General features: G+C 35.0%; 2 protein-coding genes across 8 annotated transcripts; both read left to right on the top strand.

Moving 5' to 3' along the window:
- The first annotated feature begins 292 nt into the window (after positions 1–292).
- On the top strand, positions 293–4,002 carry LOC113701489 (uncharacterized). The gene is made up of 5 exons (XM_027222185.2): positions 293–578; positions 834–1,625; positions 1,757–1,810; positions 1,916–2,100; positions 3,671–4,002. Exons 2-5 carry the CDS (start codon positions 926–928, stop codon positions 3,758–3,760), a joined length of 1,029 nt encoding a protein of 342 aa, XP_027077986.1. The 5' UTR covers positions 293–578; positions 834–925; the 3' UTR covers positions 3,761–4,002.
- Positions 4,003–12,765: 8,763 nt separating this feature from the next.
- Positions 12,766–14,907, top strand: LOC113701776 (ethylene-responsive transcription factor ERF060-like). 7 transcript variants are annotated; one of them, XM_027222567.2, is made up of 3 exons: positions 12,766–13,036; positions 13,460–13,507; positions 13,694–14,907. In XM_027222567.2, exons 2-3 carry the CDS (start codon positions 13,480–13,482, stop codon positions 14,560–14,562), a joined length of 897 nt encoding a protein of 298 aa, XP_027078368.1. In that variant the 5' UTR covers positions 12,766–13,036; positions 13,460–13,479; the 3' UTR covers positions 14,563–14,907. The 7 variants fall into 7 exon arrangements, with proteins under 7 accessions (XP_027078368.1, XP_071915090.1, XP_071915089.1 ...); XM_072058989.1 differs by having other exon boundaries at positions 12,766–13,076; XM_072058988.1 differs by having other exon boundaries at positions 12,766–13,198.
- The last annotated feature ends 11,979 nt before the right edge of the window (positions 14,908–26,886 follow it).

The raw sequence follows: 26,886 nt of genomic DNA, 5'->3' as shown, positions 1-26,886 counted from the left end.
TGGGTGCACGTTTTTACTTTGGATTAATTTTTTTTATATCGACAGTATTTATACTGTTAGCATTGGATGAATGACATTTAAAAAAAATTTTAGATTTAAAATTCAACTTTTACATATATATCATGGATCAACGATGATAGTATATATATTGTAAGATTTACTCTTTTACATCTTAGTTTTTTTTTCCCTTGCTTACGGTACAAAGAGCACGTAACTAAAACGCAATCGTTTCAGTTGTGTTCTGGCCTTCTGGGTAGCCGCTGTCGGTTCGATGGGTCTGTTCGATGGGGCGACAATTCAACCCGTGCCCGTGGGTTAAGTTGGAAATGGCCATTTGTAAATTTGCACCCAGCGAGGCGCGCTCCAAAGATGTTCAAAACATGAAAGGCGGGCTAAAACCTCCCGCGGTCCCGCCTCTCCTTGCCTAACCATCCAGATCTTCCGCCCCCTCTTCCCTTCATTTTTCTGCCCCCGGGTTCCCTTCTTCAACTGCAATCACAGCTGATATCAAGCATCCCTGCAATCTAGACTCAGACATTCCTTATTGTCCATAGATTCTCCAAATCTTTCACCACGAGGTCAGTATCCAACGTTATCAACCGAAATGTTGTTGTTGTTGTTTTTTTTTTTTTAATTTTAAATTTGACTTTATTAGTTAATTTTCATGTAATGCCCATCAAATCCCAGATGCCCTTTTTATTAAAGTTCGCATTTTTTCACCTTTCTTGGAGTTATCAGTAATTTTTGTCATGACCTATTTTTACTGGTTGTTTTGGGTGCATTGCTTACTTTCTTTTTTGTTGGCTATATAGTGACTTGTTTGCGTATTTCAGGAAATATGTGAAATGGGATCTTTGATGTAAAAAAAGTTCAAAAAGGTGGTTATTTTAGTTGGCAATTGTGTTTTAGACTAGTGAATTTGACGATGGCTGAGAATGATAGCTTTTCTGATGGACGTGGCAAAGATCGGGTAGTTTTAGGTGATGTGACAAATCAACTTGGTAAAAGTAGGTTTCATTCAATTTCAGGAGGTGGGATCTGTGAAAATGTTGATAAGAAAGAAAACAAGAGGCTTGTAACTAAATTTGTTAATGCGAGTGACAAGGATAGGGGTAAAAGGGCTTGTATATCGCCTCGGCCGTGTAGTCAGATTAGTTCCTTGAAGGGAAACGTTATAATGGGCGTTTCGAGGATATCACCTGAAGTTAAGGATCCCAAGTTGTTGGATAATGAAGTAGGTGGTTCGGTTATCCATGCTACTGCACAAGCTGGTGATAATTCGAGAGGTAGTTGTGAAGATGGTTTTTTGAGGCCTAATTGTGCATCTGAGAGTGATTGTGTTGAAGTAATTTGTGATAGTGAGGAAGGTAGAGTTGGTTCTGGAGGCTCTCAAGATGATAGTGATCATAATACACAAGTTTCGGGGAATGATGGTGATGATCATGATGTTGACAACTTGGTTATGAGTCAGACTGGCTCTGTTGTTTGTGCAAGGTTGCCAGAGTCTCAGGAGTCTAGAACCTTTGAGTTAGAGCGATGCAGTGGACTGAAGACTGATGGGTGCTGTAATTTGGCGGCAGATATTGACTTGATAAAAGCTTGTTCATGTTCATTCTGTACAAAAGGTATATCCTGAAATTTTGAGCTCTATTTCCCCACCTAGTCATTAAATATTTGATTCTAGTTTCTTGAACTGCCAATCATTTTTGTACACTTGCATTGATAAGCCTTTGGTTTGTTCTGATGTCACATTCAGCTGGTTATATATGGTTAGACCTCCACTACCAAGATATGAAAGGTCGAATAACAGGTGAGTGAGTGAAAATCTGTATTTGGTAGTCACTAACGTCTATTGGTTGCCATTTTGATTCTGCTCCTTTTCCTTTCTCCGAACTTTGTTGTTCTATCTGCAAAGCACTAAAAAAGAGTCAAAAGGATGCAAGCATTCTGGTTGAAAGAAGTTGCAGGAATAAAGGAGCTGGTAAACATGATCAAGGAAGCTCTAGCTCAGCATCAAATTTAGAACATGATCTGATGACTCAGTGGAGGTCCCTGTTTTCACATATGGAGGGTATATTTGAACGTGAGGCCAAGGAACAAGTAAGTATATGTCTAGAACATTTTCTAAGTTCAACATTTTGCCTGAATATGTGAAGTGTGATATTGGATATTACCATCCAACACTTATTCTGTACAAGGCAATCCTATTATGTTTTACTTTGATACTTTCTTCTTCCAAGATTGCATTTGCGCCCAGTAAATATTGTCTGATATAGCTGATTATTTGATATTATTAAACGTGGAAACTGAATTTACTTTGTAAATTGGCTGGTGGAAACATTCAAGTAGTGAATTTAGTCATCATGAGAAGTTGAGGATTGGACATGTTAGTGTAATGTGTCCTCGGAATCTAAATAGCAATCCAGTTTGTCTCCTATAAGTGGTAGATAGGTGATCTTTATTTTTGCTCGTTGAGATTATGAATTTCACTATATTATGAATCAACTGGCTGGAGAATGAGGCTGTTACAATCATTACTTTAAATAACATGGAATCCTTTTACAGAAGTAAAGGAGAGATGAAAAGGGGCTCAAATGTATGGGTGAATAATGAAGAACTGAAGACATGAGGATAATTAGCAATAAAAAAAAATCAAAGAATCTCAAGGTACAAGTAGTTTAATGGCGATTGATGAGAAATTAATGTAAGCAGTGCCGGAGAGTTAATGTTAGAATTACTAGCTTTAAATTTTATTTTTAATCTAAGTTTGTTAGAGACAATTTACTACCACCATCAGGTTATGTTAAATAGTGCAGCAGAAATCAAGTAAACTGAACTCAACTAAGAGGCTCTTTTGTAACTTGAGCATACTGATGTGAATAGCACATGAATGTCATATACCATTCTACATGCTCGATCATTACATGTTCTGAGGATAGAACAACTGTAGGTTATGATTACCAGGTTCCATTTGGGTAGGAATTTTCTGCTTGGGCAATTGTGTGTGTGTGTGTGTGTGTATGAGAGAGAGAGAGGGAATCCACAACCAAAGACTTAGAATAACCCTGTCAAAGGTTTGAAGATTTGTGTTAGGGTCTAGTTTCTGGTAAATGTGCAACTAAAAAGTCATAATGAATCTAACGTCGATTTGAATGAAAATTTTTTTCTTTTGTTGTATAAAATTGTTTTCTCTAAGCGATACCTATTTTAGTTCTGAATTATGCAGTCTTTGATCGTCTTTCATTAGTTGCAGACTCAGTGGTTTGTTGCTGGAATTTTGCCTGCAACTTATCATCTTTTCTTTTTATTATTATTATTATTATAAAGAATAGAAAAGTTATATTAGTGGGATGGATTCCTGTTAATTCATGATCTGTTCTACATAATTTTACATCAACTGGAGTAAACTGCTTCCTTTGCCAATCTGAAAGTGGTGGTCAATTCATATATGGTCGAAGAATCGTGGAAATTTTGTAGCCTATGTTTCGGCAGTTTACCTAAAAGAAAGTTGGCTTTTTATCCAAGATCTGTAGTATTGTTTGCAACTCCCAGTTATACCTTTTCATTGAGATTTTCATGCATTTATTGTGCAAACGATAATGATTTTCTCATTTAGTTTTACTGCCCGTAGGCTTCTTAGAAGTAACTAGCTGATTTTCTTTTATTGCAGGAAATCAGTTTAGCTTCAATAAAAGATTTAAGAGACAAATGCAAGACAGAACTCGAAGTTATAAATGGCAAAGCTCCAGATAGCCAGTAGTATGATCATCATGCTTGTCATGTTTGTAATGCTGTTATCTCCTTTAAGTTTTTTGTAGCTTGCCTGCAACCTTTTTTTTTTTTTTTCATGGTCTTCAACATCTTTGTATTTCTATAGCCCTTTTGCATCTCAAGGATTTCTATTGTATGTAACATTTGCTATTCCAAGAATAGGCTATGCCCCGTGGTTTCTTGAAAATACCCACGATAGCTCTGTTCACTCACGAATAGAGTATTTCACTTGTTTTACCCATGATAGCTCTGTTTTACCTTCAAATTCCTGTCATATTAAGATTACATGATTGTATTATTAGAAAAATTGTTGAAAGAATGAGTTGAGAATTTGATATTTAGCAGCCAATTGTTGCTAAAAACAAGATGTGACTATATAACCAACACCTTATAGGCATTTAAGATTTAAGATACATGGTGTATATATATACTTTGAAGCGAATATAATCTGTGTTCATATTTGCTGTGGATACACAGTTGCGGGGAGAAAAGAAGAAAGAAGTTATCACCGGACAAGTAAGTTAAAAACTCATAATGATATTTTACATTCATAATTTTGAACAGCAGAAGATATGCAAATGAATCTCCAATTGTTGTTCTAATTCATTTTTTCTTAAGAAATGAGTTTAAACAAAAATGACAAAAAGAAAAACAATACCCAGAAAAGGATTTTGTAGAAAGAATTGGAAAGGTCTTTGGTAAGTGCAAATGAGATCGCTTTACATCTGCTGTTTTGTTGGTTAGACAATAGAGGCTTTCAGAAGAAATATAGGTGAAACCAGCGTAGTGTCCAGTACAATTTTCCTCAGCATGAGGCTCTCAGGAAGTTATATGCAGATGTGGTATTTCTCACTATATTAAAAGGAGATATTTCAATTATATTTCCCTGTTAATTTTGATTCCTAGCAGAATCAACATAGCTTGCTACTTAAAGAAGAGTATGCTATGCCATTGTAAGGCAGATGTTGGAGGAAACTTGTGTTGATTTGTGACGCCAAATCCCTGGTCATCTGTAAGTTTCTCTTAGCATCATAGCCAAGAACATGGAAGTTTTTGCTTTCAAAATTTTTCCCTGTATTACACTCTGATGCCATTGTTAGCCAATGGGGCATTCTGCCAAGAAAGATAAAAATGCTGCATGGGGAAGCAATTCACTCTCCCCCTGGCCACCCTCACCCCTTCTCCCCTCCCCTGGTCCCAAAACTGAAACAGAAACAAGAAAACAATCGAAAGAAAATGATAAACTGCTTTACATCTCTGAAGAGGAAGTCCTAATCGATGGATTGGCAAGAAACCAAAAGTTTTCTTGGGTTGACTTTAGTACAAGAAGATAAACCTCTAAAATGTCAAAGTGATTGTTCAAACCTGCAAGAACCTGATTACCCTGAAAATGGTCATTACGAGTATTTCATTATCACGCACGACATCTTAGCTTTTAACTGCTACTAAGTATTTTATGTTATTTCTCTTATCATATGTGTGACGTAGCTTGTGATGACTGGCTAATGGCTGCTTAAAAAATTTAGCACCTAATATGCTGAGCATTGCTGGATGTGGAGGTTTTATCAAGATAGTGTCATGTGATGGCATTGACAATTGTGAAAGTCAACTCCACAAGGTCAATCGAATAAATAATCAAGACTTTATAGGCCACTGAACTTACTAGAAAAACTAGAAAGTCAAGTAGTTTGTTCATCCGAGTGAATCAGACTTCCACCAAGTTAGGTGCATTGCCACAACACCACTAAAAGGCCAAGTTTTGACCATCAAACCCGGGCCAGTTTAGTCTGTATACATTGGTGTTGAGGCACCCAATCATATTGCCACTAAGTATATTGAAGTTGAGGAATTGTTGGTGGAAAAAGTCAAAGGGCTTCATGTCTGTGTGGTTTGTGGACCTCCTTACTCCACTTCTTGTGGAGGTGAGATGAAGACTTTAAGAAATCAATCATGTTTTTCAATTGCATTATGGGCTATCCAATTTTATATCCCCATACGGAAGTGCTGATGATATGGGCTGTTTGCATCTCATCTCTCTGTGTACATGATGGATGGATACACAGGCACTCTGCATTCACAATATAATAGACAACATTTAATGGTGGAAAATGGATCAACTTGACATTCGATAAATGGGATTGAACATGGAACACAAATTTTAATGGATTAACATTTTATACATTAACAGTGTAGTCATCTAAACATACTAACGTAAAATTTTTTTTACACTTTCTCTTTTTTAATTAGCAACGAAGTACTTTCGGCCCACTTATTGCTTTAGTTAAGTGTGTTGTAATACGTGTTGGTTGACTTCAAGGAGGGAAGAATGAGTGTATAGATAGCTTTTCATTTTTGTATTTTCCAAGACTTACTTATGCCCATGCTTTAATTTCATGGTCAAATGCATGCTTCAATTTATTAATAATAATTTGAATCCAGCTGGGCTAATAAACTGCTTTGTGGAATTTGTTTTATCCGACAGAAATGGGGCAGATTAGGTGTCATATGGATCCTCAATAATATGTCCTTCTAGGTCATATGCGAGCTAAGTCTTATGGATGGTAAGAAAGGGGACTTGACTAAAACATGGTTTTGCCTTTTTATAGAGGTTTCTTTCCTCATGGGACCTTTTTTTTAAAAAAAAAAAAAAAAAATTTCTTTCACAAGTGAAAAAAGAAATAGAAAAGAGTTATCTAATTAAGCTTTGTAAGTAGATGCAATCTAGATTGAATTCTTTCATCAAAGAAGTGAGCCAACCATGTTTGAAATGTAAATACTTTTCTATATATTTAGATCTTGAAACCAAATTCTAATGAATTATATATATCTCGATCTAGGTATTGTTTCTCTTGGAACTCCTCTCGAGAATAAAACCCTTGATCTTATTATGGGAATGGTGTCAGCATCATGCAACTACTATTGTTATTAAGTCTTCCCGTTTTACTAATATAAGAAGTTCAAGAAAACTTCAAGTGACTCAAATTCTAAATTTCAGGCCCTCTTTTATGCAATTTTTAGTCCCTTATAGTACAAATGAATTGATTAGCACCAGCAGCAAAAGTTCTCTCAAGGGCAAAAACTACATAAGGATGACATTTGCAGGGGAGATTAGTTTAGTTCTTAAGGATGCATGTAAATGCTAAACAGCTTGCCAGACACCAGCTGCCAATGTAGTAGAGCGGGTACAAAAAAGAGGTTTGGAAATCTCAACCTCAAGAGAAGGGCTCTGAATTATGTACCAATTATTATATACTACCAAACTAGTTCATCATTGACAAGGAGACTTTGGCATTCCATGTCTATTTTACCTCGTACTTCATTGTCATCCCTGCCAGACAACCATAGATAATTGTGTTCCAAACCCTAAAGTTGAAAGTCCAAAAGCAGTCCCCAAAGGGCAAGATTCCCAGCCACCTTCTAGTTGCAGCACATGCACTGGCTGCAGTTTGTAATTTAGAAAGGAGATTGAACCTCTACCAGATACTACCTTATCAATCAATCCAGATTGATGAAATTGTCCTTATTCTTGATTAAAAATTGCCTGAAGTTTTCACGTCTCTCAAAGCCACATGAACTGTCTGTAGCCACTCTCAAATCTCTAAGTCCATCCGGCCTTCATGGCACCCAAAAAAAATTCTTGCACATATGACAAACATGGAATCATTAATTTGTGTAGGTTAGGAGGGCCATGAGTTCCCATTTTTCTACCCTAGATTAGCTTCTTTATGTTCATCTGCTACAAACGATGACAATAACAAAATAGATCTTAGATGAGTTTTGTTGATTGATCCTGTACAAGGATAAAATGGGATTCGAGATTTCTACAATCACTGACTGTATGATCAATAATATAACAGATGTAGATATTAACACATCAATAAACAGAAATATAACAAATTTCTGTACTCTAAAAAGTTACGTTTCAGAATCAATCTCATCCGACTAAATTCAAATCAAACCCATCCCCATCATCAATTGCACCCTAGAATCCAAACTGTGATCATAGGATCCCCTCAAACGATAAAAATGTGTCAGCATGACGAGAGAATTTAAGACTCAATGTGCATCAAGTCACACCTTAGTGGTCTTCAATTGTTTCTAGTCATCCTTCAATTTCAGAAATAGTGGCTTAGTCGACAAAGAAATCTGGTTTCATTGTCAATGACCATCAGATTCAGAAAGCGAGATGTGTTCATTTGAACGTGGCAAACAAAGGGTCCTTCAAAGAGATATCTCACTGCAAAGTACACATTTATTATTGCGTATAAGCTTCTTCAATGTAAAAGTACATTTTAATCTTGAATTTTACAGTTAGAAGTTAAAAAAATATTGGCTTAATAGCTACTTATATTCGGACTATGGCAATTTGGCAGACCTTAAACTGAAGAAAAGGCACAACAAATTTTTTTCCTTTTAAGTATTTTACTTAAAAATTTTATGCTATATCAATCTATTACAATTTTGGTATCAAACAAACAAATGCTGCTGAAAAAGGGAGGGAAAAAAAACCAAGGAACTAAGAAATGCATACAATTTTTTAATCAATCAAGGCCATTGAACTTTGGATCATTTTTGAAGAAAAATGGGAACATTATTAAGAAACATAAACCAAGTATGAAAACAAATGAAGAAGTCTCTTTACTTTTCTAGAAAGGCTAGTAATAACGCCACAGCATCTATTTTAGTTCTACAATTAATTATATGTAAAATGACAAATTAATCTATTTCAATACGAACCTAATCTTCCACAAGTGATGCCCTAGTTGTCGTTTAAAAAAAAAAAAATTCTATGATGAGTTAAAATTTATCTTTTTTTTTCCTTGACGTCAATAATTTACTCCACTCCAATGAACTAAAATTTATATTGTGATAATATTTTTTTTCCCTAATAGGAGAAGCGTGAAATTTAAAAAACGTAAAAAGGATTTTAACTTTAACCACTATACGAAAGGCCTTTAACGTTGTAGCAATAGTTTGTGCCCTGTGAACTTAGGATTAGTTCCTTCAAAAAAAAAAAAAATCCTTAGATTAGCTTTAGAACATCATTAAACCTTGGAAATGTTTGGATAGGATAACGGCGGTGGATATTATACTTTGCGTGGCATATAAGTGACGGCCACGTAGGAAATGACGTGTCAGACGTAAATAACAGGCTCCACTAATATCTCTCGATCCCAGCGGGGCCCGCAACAAATCCGATGGCTTCGCTTCATTCTCACGCTAACTCCGCAACTTGCTCACCGTCCGTCCCTGAAAGTAAAAGCTTCCCTTTGCACCCAAACGAGGAAATTAAATAATAATAAGAAAAGGACAAAAAGGTTGCTTTGTAACCACGGTCCATTTACTATTTATCTAGCCTGGAAAAGGTTTAAACAAGGAAGAAAAAAAATAAAAACACTTTTGAATATTATTTCGTTTGCATTATAAATATAAATTTTAATTATATTTTTCTAGTAACATTTTTATCTTACAGACATCACATCACAAAAATTATCTCAACTAGTGCTCATCGCATATCCAATGTGTGTGCAATCAAAAAATATATATATAATATTGATGGTCGTATATTTTAAATAAAACTTTTATTACTAAAGCAAACTTTAATCTTTGAAATAGTTCTCATAAAATAATTTTATATTGGTAGTTGTAGTGTTTAGGGATAGTTATGTTGAAAACATATACTTAAATAGTTAAAAGTAAAAATAGTCATAAGTACGTATAGGTAGTTAAAGTAAAAGTAGTTTTTATGGGGATAAAAAAGAAAGACGATAAATGTTAACCCCAAACCCCTTCCTCATCCTTTATATATAGTATAGATATTATTTTAAATAATTTTGAAATATTTACTTTATTTTAGGTCAGTAAATTGGTTAGCTGTCAGATGAAAATGACACGACAAGAGGAACATTTACTATTATAAGAAATCACTTTCAAATATAACTTTTACTATATCATATTCAATTCAACTTGTTGATGAGGTTGTCTTGGAATTTATTTCACTAGGTCCAACCTTGCAAGTGTGTGCTAGTGAGTCACGCAGCACAAAAAAAAAAAAAAAAAATACTGAAATAGTAGTATGTTTTGAAGAATAGGTCAATTTGATCCAAGTTAAACTAGAATTAATTGATGTTCAACTCACAAAATCTTAATAGTTTCTGTTACTATCATCTCTAACACTAACACAGATTACTCACTTCAAGAAATCGCCTTATATATGACAAGATTTCTTATGCAAGTGCATCTAGACTGAAACTTGTATATGTTCAGACTTAGCATGGGATGGGATAGTCACTCCTACAAATTTAAAATTATCATAAGTACTTTTGAATGAAAACATATATGTTGTCGCTAAATTTTCAAAAGAATTGTACTAAAGTTTATTTATCCATCCAAAATTTTACGTGTCTACGACTTTTTTCTTTTCTTTTTTTTTTTTGGTGTAACAAGTGCCCATTAAAGTACTCATTAAAGAATTTTCAAGTATTATTTGTAAACAAAAAATAATAAAAAATTTATTCTAAAAGTGGATAGCAAATATGACTATATCCATATATATATATATAGACACACACATACTAATCAATACTCTAAATAACTATAAAAGAAAATTTTTCTAACGAGCGTACGGTCAGATATCTTTTCAGTTTAATTTTATTTCACTGAAAAGTTAACGGACGAAACTGAACAGGCACTCGCTAAATAAATCCATAAAAATCTAAAGAATGCAAAATTTTACAAGGGATACCGTAAATGTAAAAACTGGATCAAACTACTAGCTTGCAATGGCATTTGATTTTGAGGGTCCTTTTCTCCGTCCGCTTTCTGGTTGGCTCGCTGGCGCCGCAATTGACGATGGATTGTCGCACTCAAATTAACTTCTTTGCCTTCCCTAGTTTCGTATGGGAAAATGATGATTATGATTTATTCTTCTCTTTCTCCTTTTCTCTTTTTTGCAATTCTGACTCTTCACTGTTAACTTCCCTTCACCGCATGAACTTTGACTTATTTGCCAGCAGTTTCTACCACTACCGCTTCCCCTCCTAATCCATGGTTTTTCTCTTTACATAGACAACAATTATATATAATCCTGCGTTGCGTAGACATGGATCCCACAAGTATTTTGTCTCTTTGGCACATGTCCATCCATCTTCATCCTTTCAAGAAAATGGTGGTTTTGCTTTTTGCTAATGACAAAATTAGATGGGGTTTGGTAATGGATAAGAAATGATTAATGCAATTTGGGAAATCATATCCTATATCTCACTTTACCTTGGGGCAATATGTAGCACTATCATGACCATGAAGACTTCTGATGATGTGGGCTATTTCTGTTTTCTAACCAGGCTGCTTGATTGGTGAATGTCATATTTCTTACTCAATTATTGAAAGGCGCCAAATTTCAAGTCTAATCATACTTCTTCTTCTTCTTCTTCTTCTTAACTACTTTTCTTAAATTCAGTTGATTGTTGGGGGGATGAGTTATTCATGCAGTAATGAATATCCATGGAACCACCGAGCTCGGTGGTCACCACCTTGCCTCTCCCCATTTGGCACTAAATGTAGCAGGCCACTTTAAGTGATTATTGGACGGATGCGTAGTGCATTCTTTTGGGTCGTTAGGTGATTTAATCCTCTTCGATTTTTCTCTGGACCTCTTCAGGTCCCTCCTATCCCATAGTATAGAATATAATAGAATAAATATAGGGTCTATCGTTGCAGGAAAAAAAAAGAAGAATATCCATGGACATTCATGTCATGTCATCATTCATGTATGGTGCTGTATTCAAAATCAAAACAAAATTGAGAATCCAAAATGAATTATTTCTTGAAAGGTACCCCCTAAAGGATTGTCAAAACCCAAATTTGAATTTGATGATAACTAATTATTCATGATTAAATAAACTTTGGAGGAACTTCATTTGCTACATATGAACAAATGGATGTTACAAATGAGGTTCACCAACTCAAATTTAGCTTTGCCCTTGAGAACTTTGTTTTGTTAAAAAAAGATTCTAAAGTTGTAGGAGTATCATTTTACCTCGTGTAAACAGAATTTGGTAATAGTGGAATGCGAATCTTGGACTTGTCTGTGGCCTCTACAAAAGTTGGTGCATTGCGATTATGCCAAAATCCATTTCCCATCTAAAAAGAACTAATGAAATTGAAACTGGTCCATGACTCCATGTTTTTTTTTTTTCCTATTCTTCTTCATAGCTAGGGCCAAGTTAGACTTATACTATCAAAATCTGGTCCATACGATGATAGCTAAAGCTGTGGTTCATATTGAAAATCTCCTTTCATGTAATCCAATGGCCAAGTTTGCTTGAGGTTGGTGATCAGCCGATCTTTTTTTAAATCTTCTCACGCCTCTATCTCGCTTTCAACTGTCAAGTTCAAAATTCAAATATTAAACTTGGTTTTAAACCTTGAATCTGACAGTGGAGAGAGTCCTCCCTTAGCCACTGACCACCTGATCATCATGCTGCTAAATTACGAGGTCAAAATTCCTCAACATTTTTCATCACATTTACGTGTTATAATCTTTTTTTCCTTTTTTTTATGAGAGTTTAGGTGTCATAATCTAGGCGTGTCAAAAAAAAATAGCAAGGACGAAAACTTGTATACATCCTCAAAAGGCCAAAAAAAAAATGGTCCTTATATACCATACTACCATTTTGGTTCCCAAAGTTGAAGGTGACTGCCTACTAGCAGTCAACTACATTCACCATCTAATAAAAAATCTCCAAGTGGATCTTTACTGGCACCTGCCAGTCTACATTTCAGTGATCTCCTCACGTGTCACTAACCCATTGGATCTTTCTCTTTCATAGAAGGTATCTCTAGAAGTTTGACAAGAATGTAGAATAATTGAGCAAAAAAAGCAGCTCCCAAAGTGGACTTAATACTAAAGAAATGAACAATTCAAGATTAAAATAATTAATCTTGTGTGTACCAGCCGCAGTCTTGGCCTTTATATAGAAGCATGGGAGTCACAACCATATGCAAGAGTGGATATCTTAAGTGAGGCCACAGAAAAATTTGTGAGTTTTTTTTGTGCATTTGCTAAATTTCTTTCTTTTTCCTTTCCCCCTTCTCTATAACATCCCGCTTCTGAGATCCCTTTCTGTCATCGTCTGTCTTTCAAGAAATTTGTTGTACTGCAAAATTTTAAGGGTTGGTTTGTTTTTTTCTTGATTTTGAACTCAAACTTCAGCTGCAGAAAATCTCAAAGCAAACCCCCTACAAGGGTGTTTTTGAAAGCCAGGTGATTCAGAATAGAGATCCAGTTTTCTCTTGTAACTTTGGTATAGTTTCTTGTAGCTCTTCTTTTGCTTCTAGTTTGATTAAAACAACTAAGAGGGTCTTTTTTTTTTTTTTGCTATCCCTCAGGTGAGTTTTGGTTTCTTGATCTTTCATTTTCTTGAAGGTACATAAATTACTAGTACTATCAAGGATACCAAAAGGTTCTTTATTTCGAAACCTGTTTGATCCTTTTCTTTTCTTTCTTCCTCTCCTACCATCTGTTTCTTTAGTTTCTTGGTTCACAAGAACTTGGTTGTTAGTTTTTTCACGACTTTTTTTTCGCTCAGATCTCTTTTTTTTTTTAAGTCTGAATTATTGATCTAAGTTATGGCAACAGCTATAGATATCTACAGTTATAGTAATCCTGTTTTCTCATTATCATCAGATCCCTTGAGGGAAGAGCTGATGAAAGCACTTGAACCTTTTATGAAAGGTGCTTCTTCTTTGCCCTCCTCTCCTACTACTACATCTTCTCCCTTTTCCTCCTCTTCGTCTTCTCTTTCTCCTCCTTCTACTTCTTCTTCTTCTTCTTGCTCTTCTTACTACCCTTTTGACTCTTCTTCTTTCTCTTCTGAGCCCAACATGTACTCTTCTTTTACCTCATATGTTCCATCCACAGCCCACATGTTTTCTCAAGGGTTGTCTAGCTTTGATGAGATGGGATTTGATGAGCAATCAGGTGGTGGTTCAATTGGGTTAAACCATCTGACCCCATATCAGATCCTTGAAGTCGAGGCTCAAATCAAACTTCAAAATCAACAACAGCAATACTTAGCTGCTCAGTCCCTCCAAAACTATAGCTCAACCAGGCAATTGCAGCACCAGAATCATTCCCACTTGAGCTTTCTTGGCCCAAAACCTGTCCACATGAAGCAAGTTGGAACTCCTCCAAAACCCGCCAAGCTTTACAGGGGAGTTAGACAGCGACATTGGGGCAAATGGGTAGCTGAAATCAGACTCCCCAAGAACAGAACTAGGCTTTGGCTTGGAACCTTTGACACAGCTGAAGAAGCCGCCTTGGCCTATGATAAGGCTGCTTATAAGCTGAGAGGAGAGTTTGCTAGGCTTAATTTTCCAAACCTTCGGCATCAATTAAGCCAAGATTTTGGTGACTTCAAACCTTTGCATTCCTCTGTTGATGCTAAACTTGAAGCCATTTGTCAAAGCTTGGCCGATTCTCAGAAACAGGGGAATACAGGGGAGCAGCAGCAGAAGAAGGTCGGGGTACAGACAATTCCAAAAGTGGAAAACACCTTTGATGATTCATTGAACAGTGAATATTTCTATCCAGGAAATGAGGGTGTTAAGGTGGAGGAGACCTCATCATCATTATCACCTTCAAGATCTGATGAAACATCATCACTGGAAATGTCTTCACCTGAATCTGATATAACTTTCTTGGATTTTGCTGAGCCCACTTTTGACCAGTCAGAGAATTTCTTGTTGCAGAAGTACCCCTCAGTGGAGATTGATTGGGCAGCTTTATAATTTACTATATCTACTACATGTATTAGTTTTTTTGTTTCCTTTCCTTTTTCTAGTCAAGATTTTAATATTGTAATAATCTAGAGTATCGTAGAGTCTGAACTATGGCTTTCCGCAATGGTTTTTTTGACATCTGCAGAAGCCAGTGATTAGTGGTGGTGCTGAAGTGTCTAGTCTGTCCATATGTGGTCTGCTGGCATTTTTATCTGTGCATGACCAAGTGGAGATATTTCTATCTGCATGTGTTTGGTTTTGTAGTTAATGTAACCAAGCATATCCATGCATGTATAATGTACTATCAGCCTTGTTTAATGTAAATTATGGTGTGTGCTATATTTCTTTTGATTACATCTTTTTAAGTAGCTTGTACATCTCAAAAATGGCAAGTAACACCTACAATTTTATACTTTGGAGAAGCATAATTTTTTTCTTTTGAAGGAGGAGAAGCATAATTTGGTGAAGATTTATCAAGAACTTGGTGGGATTTTATTAAGCTTAAAATTGGTGATAGCCACTTTTCTTCCACCTGTTTTTACACGACTAGAAAGTTTGTGCTAGGTCACCATAAATGTGCGGATTGCTTACATTTCAGGTGGTCCTCTTAACTGGAGAAGCAAAACTATATAAGGGTTAATTTGTCTAGTGCAGAAAGATAATCAACAAAAATAAGCAACCATCTTTTTCTGTAAAATTGAAGAGTGCGACATATTCATTACTACCTTTTATTCATTTTGTGCCTTAAAATTTTCACTACTATTATTTAATCTATGTACTTCCCATCTATAATTCGGTTTTCATCTGCCCTTTTCTTAATTTCTTTCTTTTTAATAGGAGGAGGAAAAGATAAAAATACCCTTTTGTTAGATTCAATTAGCAGAATAGGTGAATAGTTTCTCGCAAAATATACTTTTAAACTTTGAAGGTGAAAATTGAGCCAAAACTTAGTTAAAGATTTTTTTTTAAAAAAAAGGAGGTAACTAAAGGGCCCTAATGAAATTTTCAATATTCGGATCCTTTTGTTTAATTTTGCACTTGAGATTTCTAGTATTCGATAGCCTTCATGGGGGAGCTGATTTTAGTCTTCAATGGCTTTTTTCAAGTATTTGGGATTATAATTTCTTTGTTAATACCGAAAGGACTAGACAATGAAGTGTCTTTGCATCATTAATCTATTTTCCTCGAAGAATATAAACTTCAAATTTAATTATCCGGCGAGCTTTGCATTATAATTTACTTTTAGCTCCTAAATTTGCCACCATCTGAGTAAATATATGATGCTTTGAAAAGTTCTACTTGGACAATAAATCTTTCTTCAAGAACTGCACTTTCAATCATATTCAACAAGCTTTACCAATTGTGGAGTGGTCTGATTGACAGAACTGCACTTTCTTCCTCGTGTTGGAAAGTATCCGATGCTTTTAATTTTTGGGGTGATTACCCACTCACGGTAGAGAAAAGTGTGATTAATCAAGTGAAGCATCTTTGTGATTAGTCATAACATGGAATCTTTATTTTAATTTATGAAATTATTCATCTTTTTGGAGAATGTTTAAGCTGCATTAACACGTTAGGGATTGTTGTGCATTTATCATTTGCTTTCAAGAATATACCCAAAAGTCCTTGAAAGAACTTATGTAAGGGTGCGGTTGAGACTTAAAAAATTCACAAAGAGGCAAAACATATGCTTAATTTCTTGTAAGGGTGAATAGAAACATGTTTGCGGTGAGTGTAACTAACTTTAATAAGATTGGAATAACTTTTGTAATATATATAGAGGATATAAAAAATAACTTTCTTATTTTAAAAAAGGCTTACGCTTCCCCGCTTGTTAAGTCTCCCGGCCTGCTCCTCACTAGGGATGGCAATAGGGTAAGGATGGGGCGAGGGATCCCTCCCCTCCCCGCCTAGTACCCTAAAATTTTCCCTCCCTTCCTCCCTGTCTCATCCTTGTCCCTAGTTTTTACTACTTCGCCCCCTACTTCACCCTAACCCATACCCTAATAGGTGACCTTGCAGTTGTGTAATTATATTTTTTATTTTTCCTTTGACATTATTTTATATATATCTATACAATATCAATAACAACATTTTAAGTCACTTTTTAGATTTTTAGCTAAATATTCAATGTGAAATCAAGATTAAAAATAACTTTGATATTTTTTAATTCATTTCTCTATTTTTAATAGCAAACCCAAACTTATGATCATCAAATTCGTTTAAACAACTTACAATATGTGAAAACAATTGAAGTAAACTAAAAATAACCAAATAATCATTTTTATCATACAAATTACACATACACACACAAACATTATTGATATATAGTTACAATGCATATATATATAAAGCTATATAAAAATATTGATTTTTTTAAAACTTTATATTAGTAACAAGGGACAGGGAGGGGATATCCTCCCCCGTCCCCCTCCGTCTATAACTGGGGGAGAAAAATTCCCCCCGCCATCGCACTCGTCCCGCCTCACCCCCTACCCCATGACTCCCCTTGCACGGCAAGTGCCTGTGAGTTGCCATCCTTACTCCCGCCTTTTTAGTCCCACTTCTTTTTTGCTGAATAAAAAAAGTTCTTTTTTTTTAAAAAAAATTTAGTTCTCTTTTTTATTTGTGGACGCCCTCTTTGCAAATTACAGCCACTTTCTTTTCAATTTGTTTTTGAATTCTTTAAATACATCATCCAACTGTATTTATTTTTCAACCATCTCTTTAATGCTGACATACAAAATTTTATGTTTTTGGAGACTATTGTCAAAATTAACCCTAGGCGCAAATGATAATCCCGCGACCTAAAACGATTACTACATTTTGGAAGGGACCATGACAAATTGTGCATTAGATAAGAGGATAGAAAAGAGGAAGCATCGAGGAATGCCAAACTGATGAGGTTCTTCTACAACAATTTTCTTATCTCTACAGCCTTCACTGACAGGTGGGAACAACGAAAGGACTGGTTATTTTTGAGCCAACATTTACAGTCATAGAAAAATACAATTGCGTTATCTTATCCTCCGAAAAGATCAAGGATGGAGGGTACCACCCCACCTCAAAAAGATCTTCAATTCCATATTCTTATTCTTTCTTCACAGCAGTTGCATGCAAGGACAAGTCCATGCTGCCAAAAATCTTAAGAGAAGAAAGTGACTCTGAAAAGCCTTTCTCGGGCCATCATCAAGAATCCTTCAAAGCCAAGCCTCAGAATTTCTCTTGCTTCCTTTTTACTCCTTGAGGATTCCCATTCTGTGTAATTTTTTAGAGCTTCTTTTTGTGAGAATGTATACTATACTTGACAGTTATCTTTGTCCGAGGAGAAGTATGACGCAAGAGGCCAAAAAAGGAGTGTGAAAGTGTGTAAAAATTGCATCACAAAGTCATTCTTTTGTAGGGTTTAAGAAAAGATCATCAAGTCCCTACTTGATCATTTACCAAAAGAAAAGGCCAAGAATTAAAGACCCTACTTGATCATTTCACTTTACAGGCATTGATGAGGTGGTCATGAGGTGGCTCTACGCACCTCAACTAGGATTGTTCATCAGCAAAGAATCTTAATTATACCTTCTTTAACGTAATTTATTTTTTCTATTTTTGAGCAGTCATCTTTAGTGCGGATCGATGGTTTTTTTGTCTTGCTTACTTGGTACCCTTCCAGTTAGAGTAAGGTGGAGAGAAAAGTTTTTGGGAGTTAGGCGCCTTTTGAAACCTGAATTATGTAATCAGTTAAGAAAAGAAAAGAAAAAAAAAAGAGGAATTGTTCTTTCCATTTTCTGGGCAACCAAAGCCATTATTTTTTGCCCCTTAACATTTCAATTCTTTTTCTTCCTAATTCCAAATTGCAAGCAAGCAACACAATTGATAAAAGGTTGGAGGAAGTCCGCCATTTCTGCAGAATAGAGGAAAAAGGAATTGTTCCAAACCCAAAAATAAGATAATGGTCAGTGGATCTCCCTGCAAATACAAGCAAGTTGTTATGCGTCGCATGTGAAGGGCTATGTCAACATGCACGTTCTAGTGTTCTGCTACCAAAAAACGTTATCTTCTATTTTCTCTGCAGTTGGAATCTCTAATATCCATCTTTAACAATGTATTATTACTGGAGGGATTGCTGTGAAATGAAAATGTGAAGCATATTGACAACCACTCCAACTAAAATCATTAGCAATCCAGCCCCCATCCAAGCAATAGACTGATATATGGAAGCTATTCAGTCTTCAAATAATTTCGCATCAAAAGGTGGTAAAGATGAGATTATCCACAACGTACAAGCTTAAACAGCAATTGCAGTGGTGGAACCAGATTATATTGAGGGTAGGCAATTGCCTCCTTTAATTTTGTAAAATTTAAAGAATGGCCTTGAAACTATTGCGAACTTTTATGTTTTCCTAATTGTTCTGCCCCCTAAGTACCCTTTTCTCCTTAAAAATTAATTACTACATGAACAAGAAATAAAGTTAAAGCTTTTACAGCACAGAAAAACTCGTGATACAAACATATTCTCAAATCAAATTTCTCTTTCCATGATTATGACATAATTTTTGATGATGTATAATACTACTCCCATTGGTCATAGGTCCTACTTCCACCATTGAGTATATGAAAAAGTCCTAGTGATTATGAAAATTAGAGGAGATAAATAAACTTCATAGCAATGCTAAACTGCCTGAAAGAGCTATGCCAGATTCCTAAGCAAGTAGCAAAGGGCGCTCGATCGATTCCATCAAGGGAAGAAGAAAGAATAAAGAATTAAGAAGTGAGACATTAAAGGTTGAGATTCTTGGAGTTAGTGGTTCCGAATTCAAATCCTACTTCTCTCTTCCTGTTTCTTAATTCTCTTGCTAGAATTTTTTTTAAAGAGTGATATTATATTCCTTTTTAATTATTATTACTTTTTTTTTTTGGTTTTACGCTCCCATCCTTTTTCATACCCTTCCTACCCCCAACTGCCAGGCACAGGAAAGTATTGTTACTTCATTCATAAAGTGGTAGTCATATTCTAAATCATTTTTCTAAAATTTATAGCAAAAAGTATTCATCAATAACGGTCCTTTGACATTTTAAATCAGGTTAAAAAAGACAATAATGTTGCAACAGTTCTTTGCTGTGGAAATGAGCAAAACAGAACTTTAATGGAATTGTGTTGTTTGGTTTGTTTATGATGGCTTGTTGTTGGAAAACATCTCAAATGCCCCTGCTAACGCCCTATGGGAATGCATGCCACAGGGTGAATCAAGCTAAAGATAGAGTAGGCCCATATATGTTTCATTTAGCTATCCGTAGTCCACAAAGACCATCTGGGCTGGCCGAAATTTAATACAGTCTGGATAATGAATACTTGAAGGATAGAAGCTCACCAGTTATGTCCAGTTAGTGATGATTTATTTCACTTTGCATTGTTATACTCAAGTTTTTGTTGATACATTGGGAACGAGGGAAGTAGGGCTAAAATTGAATGTTTGGATAGCATAATTTTTGCCAGAAATCTTTGTCTTGCATCATAAATTCATCTCTGTATATTGTTTTAATGTCACATAAATCAGATCACAAAATGTGTTACAGTAATATTTTAAAACTTTGTTCAAATAATCTTCTAAACAAACACCAAAATTTATATATCTTTAGGAAAATTTCTCTACATCATTCTAGTCTTGCTTTTCATTAAGAAAAAGAAAACAGTGAAAAAGAGTTGATTAATTGTACCTTTGCAATGATACTTTAAGGTACCGGAGTCATCTTTCATTGTTTCTGTCCTTGCATCTCATACTGACCCAAAATGGAAGGTGCCGGAGTTGGTCTGGTTCACTTCAAACTATGATCCAAGAAACATACTCGAGTTTCAGATTCATATCCATAATGGCCCACTAAAATGGGCCTAGGCACAAAGGTTAAATTTCGAAATAGCCTGCAATCCTTCGCTCATTTTTTTGGAATTTGTGTCTTTGGCAAATGACTGAAAATATTTGCCCATTAAAGTTGGGTTTCACCATTTGGAGATAGGTGATGTTTGTGAATATCATGTTAAGGAAATGAATGAGAAATTATTTTTTCTCTCTCGTTCTTGCAGCTTTTTGGAGTATGTCTTGTACAACAAGTGTACCTCTCCTTTCTATTTCCTCTGTCTATCAATCAAACGTAACTATTTTGATGAAACAAGACTTGTCTCTTTGGATCATAAACATATTTTTCAATCTTTTTTTATTTCATATCCAACACTTTTTCAAAAAATCAACCCGAATTATCTCCTATCTAAACACACTAATTGACTTTCTCTCTGTGAATTCCCAGAACCAAACATCCCTACAAAATTTTGATGCAAGCAACTCTTCAAATGCTCTGGATGCTAAAATCAGTGCAGGCCAAGTAGAGATGGGCTGATGTTGGGCTATTCACTTTTATTTAACGAAGGAAGATTCAATTTAGACAAAAGCATGGAGGGGTCAAGATCGTAGGTTGTGATAGCCCAAATGTCCGTATCACAATTAGAATCTAATCCAAGAATGTCGGTTTTTTTTTTTTTAATTAATCATTTCAAAAGCTCCAAATATTTGGGGTGTTTTTTTTCTTGAATGTGAATATGAATCCCTCCCTCTAAAGTAAGTTGCTAATTTGTACGGTCGGTGATCTTCGTTCTGGAAGAATAATGGAATGCTATGCAAGTGGCCTTAAAATGCAGCAGCATATCATCACACGAGACAAAATGAAGTCCTCTAAGGGATTCAACAAAAATGGTCAAAACTCAAGAGCATATAATCTGATTTTGTTCCATGGAGATCCTCAAAGATTGCTACACAATTTTCAAGAATGGCGACTGGCCCGTGAAAAATGTTTAGCAAGAGGAAGAGTTGTCAAATTTGTGCTTGGATACCATAAGGACAGGACTGTGACATTTGCTTATTTTCCTATCAGAAACTTTGTAGGGTTTAGAGGCTTACGTTTTGTTTTTTATATGTTGAGAAATGTACTTTGAGAAAAGAAATCGAAGATCCCTCGATACCTTCAGAACATTTATTTTCTAATGTGAGAGCTCAATGAAAAATTAATTTTTCGTACAACAATCTCTTACATGTATGTAATAAGAAGAAGAAAGAGCTGGAAAAAAAAAAAAGAAGAAGCAACCCATGATACAGATTAAAGTAGAAAATCAAAAAGCTATTAGGCAAAAATATAATCCAATAAAATAAAAAAAGAAAATTGTTTTGGAAGCTATAATGTCTTTGATCCTTAATTCTCTTCAAAGGTGCAGAAATTTGGTAATGGGTATAACCAAATATCCAAGAAGTACCCAAAATTTTCTTAAAACCTTGATTGTTGAAGCAAAAAATCCAATGGTACGCGACTCCACTAGGACATAAAGTTCCATCTATGTTGGTCCAAATCCCCTATCAATTAATTTACATGCTACTATCTTCTGACGTAGAAAAGGTTGATTTTTTAACGTCGTCTTTATTTGAAAGGTTCCGACTAAGGTGATTCATACCAGCAAGTTCGAGAACACAACCTAAAACTTCTGATCTCCCATGTAATCAGTTTGCACAAGTAATGGAATTTCAAACCCTCAAAACAAACTCCCCTGATGCTGCAGTTTGGAGTTGTGTTCTCCATTTGGCACGCGGCATTTGACAATAGAACTTTTGACGAGAATCTCAAAAAAAAAAATTTGAAAAGAAGTACTTTTATAAATTGGATTAATTCTATTCTTCGAAGAACATCTTTTCTGGTGTCGGATTCTTATTTGTTTGTGATTTTAAGGGTATCTAATCTTCACACCTCATTAGCTAAAAAGTGAACCCAAAAGAAATAATTCTTTTTCGACTTATAGTTGATCATGATTCGGCAACAATTGACTGACTAATTAGCAACTTGGGGGAGAGTGAGAAAAGCAAATAGTTTAGGTAATAAGTTGGTCAAGGTTTAAACTTTATGGCTTAACCAATGTATTCAGTCAACCGTCAAGAATTCTTTGAAAGGTATACGTTCGGCTATATGCATGCGTAGACCTTGCAATATGGGTAGGTTTTAGTTTGTCCAATATTCGGAAGAACAAAACGCTTGGTCAATTGGAATCCCTTGGTAGCATTTATTCTACGGGGTTGTTGCTGGATATTTGCCAAGGTGATCAAATATATGATGCAGGAATTGATGCTCAATACTGTAGTAGGATTTGCAGGGATACCTTGATGATTCTTGGGCTGGGAAGAGTTTGTCATATAGGTAGCAGTCCTAGACAGAAATCCGTTAATGAAGAACTTATATTCAACAATTCTCTTCTTCATAATTTAATCTGCTATGGTGTTAGAACTTAGAAGCATAATGAATGACTACTACAATCGATCGATCCCAGTCATTGAAATGAAAGTTCTCTGCAGTGTAGTTGTAGGTGCAACTGTAGAGCATTCGAATCCTGCTACAATTAATAGGGAATGTCACTTGTGACTAAATTGAACAGCCAACTTTCATAAATGCAAGATAATACGTAAAATTTTATACAAGGTATTGAATGATTCATGTACATCACGTAGCGCACCGTACGTACTAAAAATTTTTTTGGTATGAAAAGGCAAACTTATAGTACTAACTTGGAGGCGGCTATGGCGTAAACATATCAGCAATTAATTCCCCTAAGCTGTGATCAAAATATGCTGATGCATAGTTTTGATCTGGACGTGCTTGATCATAACACTTAAAGCAACGACGCAGCATTTGCCTGGCAAGATTAAAAGCTATAATCCTGTTGGCTTAGGTTGAAGCATCCGATTAAGGTTAATGCACACGTGTAGTAAAGACTAAAGAGCAGAATAAGTGGACAGTTCATCCCACATCCTTCTATCTTTTTTCGTTTATTTAGTTGATCTTTTGATATAGATCAAATCAAATCACCTAGGCTATGTAATCACCCTATCAATTAATCTTTTTTTTTTAGTTAATTAAAGTAAGGAATTTCATGTCACCTAAATAACAACAATAATTTCATACTTAATCTCGATTCATTATTTAAAATTTTGACGTTATTGCCATCCACGTGGAAGGTCACAATGCCGACTTGGAACCTTGTAGGAAGGTCCCTCCATTGTTTCAAATCACCAACTGTTTCAGTTGGAAAAAGGGCCAAAAGGCATTGAGATATTGAGATTAAAAGATTATCAAAAAATAAATAAATAAAGTAAAAAGGTTTGTTCTATCTTGATTTTGCTTCAGTTGTTGGCTTTTTTTCTTACCTTTTTTTCTAAGTGAGCTTCAAGGTGTAAACACGCATGAAGATAAAAAGGCAAAGCACATGGAAGATTGGAGAGACTGCTTAGCAAAAGAAACAAACTTGTACACTCTAACTAGCTAGTGAAGATATAGTTCTCCACTATGCATGCCCGTGTTGGAAGGATATGCCGCCTATAGATCCTAGTGGATAAATGGAATTTTTTATTTTCAAGGATGAAGAGATTTATGTGTGTGTTTTTTTGGATGTATGTGTGGAGATCATGCAATATCAGATGACATGTGTGGTTATGAACAATGATTATGTTCAGTTAATTGGCTGTTTTCGGATAAGGCTAGTTTGATGATCAAAAGTTGCAAATTGTTTGGATATTTATACAGCAGACTTTTCATATCCCTGCTATCTTTTAGTAAGTAATATTCATGTGATCTCTTAAACAGGATGGTGAAGCTCAGTTGACAAGGAAGTCTTTGGCAATCTCTTATTATGACTCAATCTAAGCCTAAGGATTTATGTTCTTGAGATCGAATCCCATCTCCAAATGTCTGATAACACGTTATTCTCCAAAATACAGACATGCATACAACTTAACGAAGTTATTGATTTGCACTAGAGATCTTTGATGTGAGCTTGACATATGAAGATATACAATAATGCCTTATTTGAATAATCTACACCTTGAAAGATGAAGGCATCGCATTCTTATAAGGAGATCTGGTACAAACCCTGATATTTGATCTTTTATAGAATTGGAATCTGCATCCAATTTTCACGAAATATATGATTCTTTTCTTAATTTCCTCACATTCAGGACATATCCAGTTCAAAGAAGTTTGGAGGGCTTGAGGATAAGAACCATGAATATTTCCATAATAGTAGTATTGTCTATCTGTACCAGCTGACCATCATAATTATGCTAGAATAGTTCGATCAATTGAACTTATCCCCTCTTTTCTCATCATTTTCATAATGACTCTAGATCCCACAGGTATATCTTGTTCTATTCTTAGGCATAATCGTATAAGTGTTTCAGCTTTTAGAGATTTGTACATACTTAGAATGTACCATAAATAATTGATATTTAAAAATTAAATCATTTCACTGTGGATGATTAAAGCAAGATACATATGCGAAATAGAATAATATTGTATTTCTGAAAGGAGATTTAATAATAATGTTATCTCAGCGATAAAAAGACAATTGTACTTTCCGGGGCTTTCAAAAAATCTAAGTACGTTTATGAAGTAGTAACTAATTAGGGGCCTAGACCTACGTATTTTAACTTTTGCTAACCTTATCATTTGATCAAGTCCCATCATTTACTTTTAAATAAACAATTTTACTTTGGGGTATAGACTTTGTTTTGAGTTAAAAAAATTGAGAAAAAGTAAGTTGTATGATGGAAAAATGCCATCAAATGTAACTTTGCAACAGGAATGATGTGTGGCTTGGTTGGAATGCTTTGCTTTTTGTTTGATTCCAGAAAACAACAACTCCACTTAATTGTTTCCGTTTTGAGATTTTCTCTGTTTGGCAGTGAAATCTTGGTATTCAAATTAAGCAAATAAAGATCATCCCATCAAACACCATACAATATATCGAACAACAACATGATCCATGGAAGCAAAAAAAAAGAAAAAGAAAAAACTTGCTTGATTCTGTCAATAACAAAATTGTATGCATTATCTTGACGACTTGGTAGCTAGCGAGCAAATTGAGCTACTCATCACATCGTAGACCCTTTCTCATCTCACTTCCTTAATGAACCATTATACAGTCATGTGAATCAAGCTTGGGACTAAACTCTTCAATGATGAAAAGCTTGAAACTGGTCAAGCATTTGTTAATTACAATAGACATAATGAAATCCTTATCTCCAAACAAAAATGTGATAATCTAAAAGATGTTGTATTCTTTTAGGTGGAAGACATTTGTAGCGTCTAATAGTTTTACCTCTAAATTAACAAAGTAGAACATTTAATAAAATTGAGTTGAGCTTTTTGACATAGATTTTATTCTAACTCGTGACTTTGAGCTCAATCACTCATGTATATTCTGTGATTTAACTCCATTTTACCCTAAATAAACTTGACTGCAAACTAATAGGTTAAAGTGTTAGGACTACCATTGTTTAATTAAAGACAACAAAAAGAGGATCCTCTAAAACTAGAATTAAAGCATGCTGCATTTTAGGCACTAAAGTACCCTAGCTCCCAGAGACCATTATAGGCACTTAAGTATTCATCGAATTGTTTGAATCACTATTTGCTCTTCACTTTTAGAAATTGACATGAAAGCACAATTACATCAACTTATCAAGAAGAAAGCATCACAAATGGTGGTTTGGAAAGTTAATTAAGGGTCCAATTATATTATCTGGCCTTTTATGCTGCGCGGGTCCTTTAAGCCGCGTTACTTTCTCTTTTCTTGATTTCTTTTCACTCTCTCCTCCATTGAAATTCCAAAATTTTGACATCCAAGACTAATTGCAGGAATAATCCTAAAATCTTTCAAAAAAAAAATTTTTTTTTTTCACATCATTAATCGCAGATTTTAGAACTCAGAAACAGTATGCATGTATATATATAGAGTTCCATGCATCAATCACAATTTTCACGTATTATTGTGCATCAAATCTTTTTATTTCTCAAATGTTTGCGTTCACTAAATTTATATGCTGCAATATCTGATGTTGATAGCAATCAAAGAGGACAAACAACCGATATATCTAGATAAAAAAGAAAGAAGGATCACACTTGAGGGTAGGGTTTTTGTTTGTGGATTGCCCACTTCGGGAGAAAGATATGGACCCTGCAGATAACAAATAAGTTCGTATAATCCTTATTAATTTGTAGAGATTTGGACCACAAATCCAGGCGTCACACAGTCACCCTGAGATTTCATTCTCAAGGGCTCACATCAAAACCGAAAGTTATACAAAGTTTGGATCGGCAGTTATGTTGGTTACTTGTCACATTTTTTGGAAAATAGATTCCTTCTAGTGAATTTGGCATCTAGTATATCTGTCAATTTTTTCCCTTCTACTTTGTAAATTCTACTGATGGTATATATGTTTTTTTTAGCAAGGAATAAACAATGTGGTAAGGCCG

The sequence above is a fragment of the Coffea arabica genome, chromosome 7e (genome assembly GCF_036785885.1).
Source record: "Coffea arabica cultivar ET-39 chromosome 7e, Coffea Arabica ET-39 HiFi, whole genome shotgun sequence".
NCBI classification, from domain to species: Eukaryota; Viridiplantae; Streptophyta; class Magnoliopsida; order Gentianales; family Rubiaceae; genus Coffea; species Coffea arabica.
The sequence above is the reverse complement of the archived record's forward strand: the minus strand, read 5'-3'. Positions and strand labels throughout refer to the sequence as shown.

Bases quoted from the DNA above. Each gene is read 5' to 3' on its own strand.
- LOC113701489 (XM_027222185.2), top strand. From the start codon at position 926: ATGGCTGAGAATGATAGCTTTTCTGATGGACGTGGCAAAGATCGGGTA. The intron at 1,626-1,756 runs GTATATCCTGAA...TGTCACATTCAG, and splicing joins ATGTTCATTCTGTACAAAAG to CTGGTTATATATGGTTAGAC. The intron at 1,811-1,915 runs GTGAGTGAGTGA...CTATCTGCAAAG, and splicing joins TATGAAAGGTCGAATAACAG to CACTAAAAAAGAGTCAAAAG.
- LOC113701776 (XM_072058985.1), top strand. From the start codon at position 13,402: ATGGCAACAGCTATAGATATCTACAGTTATAGTAATCCTGTTTTCTCA.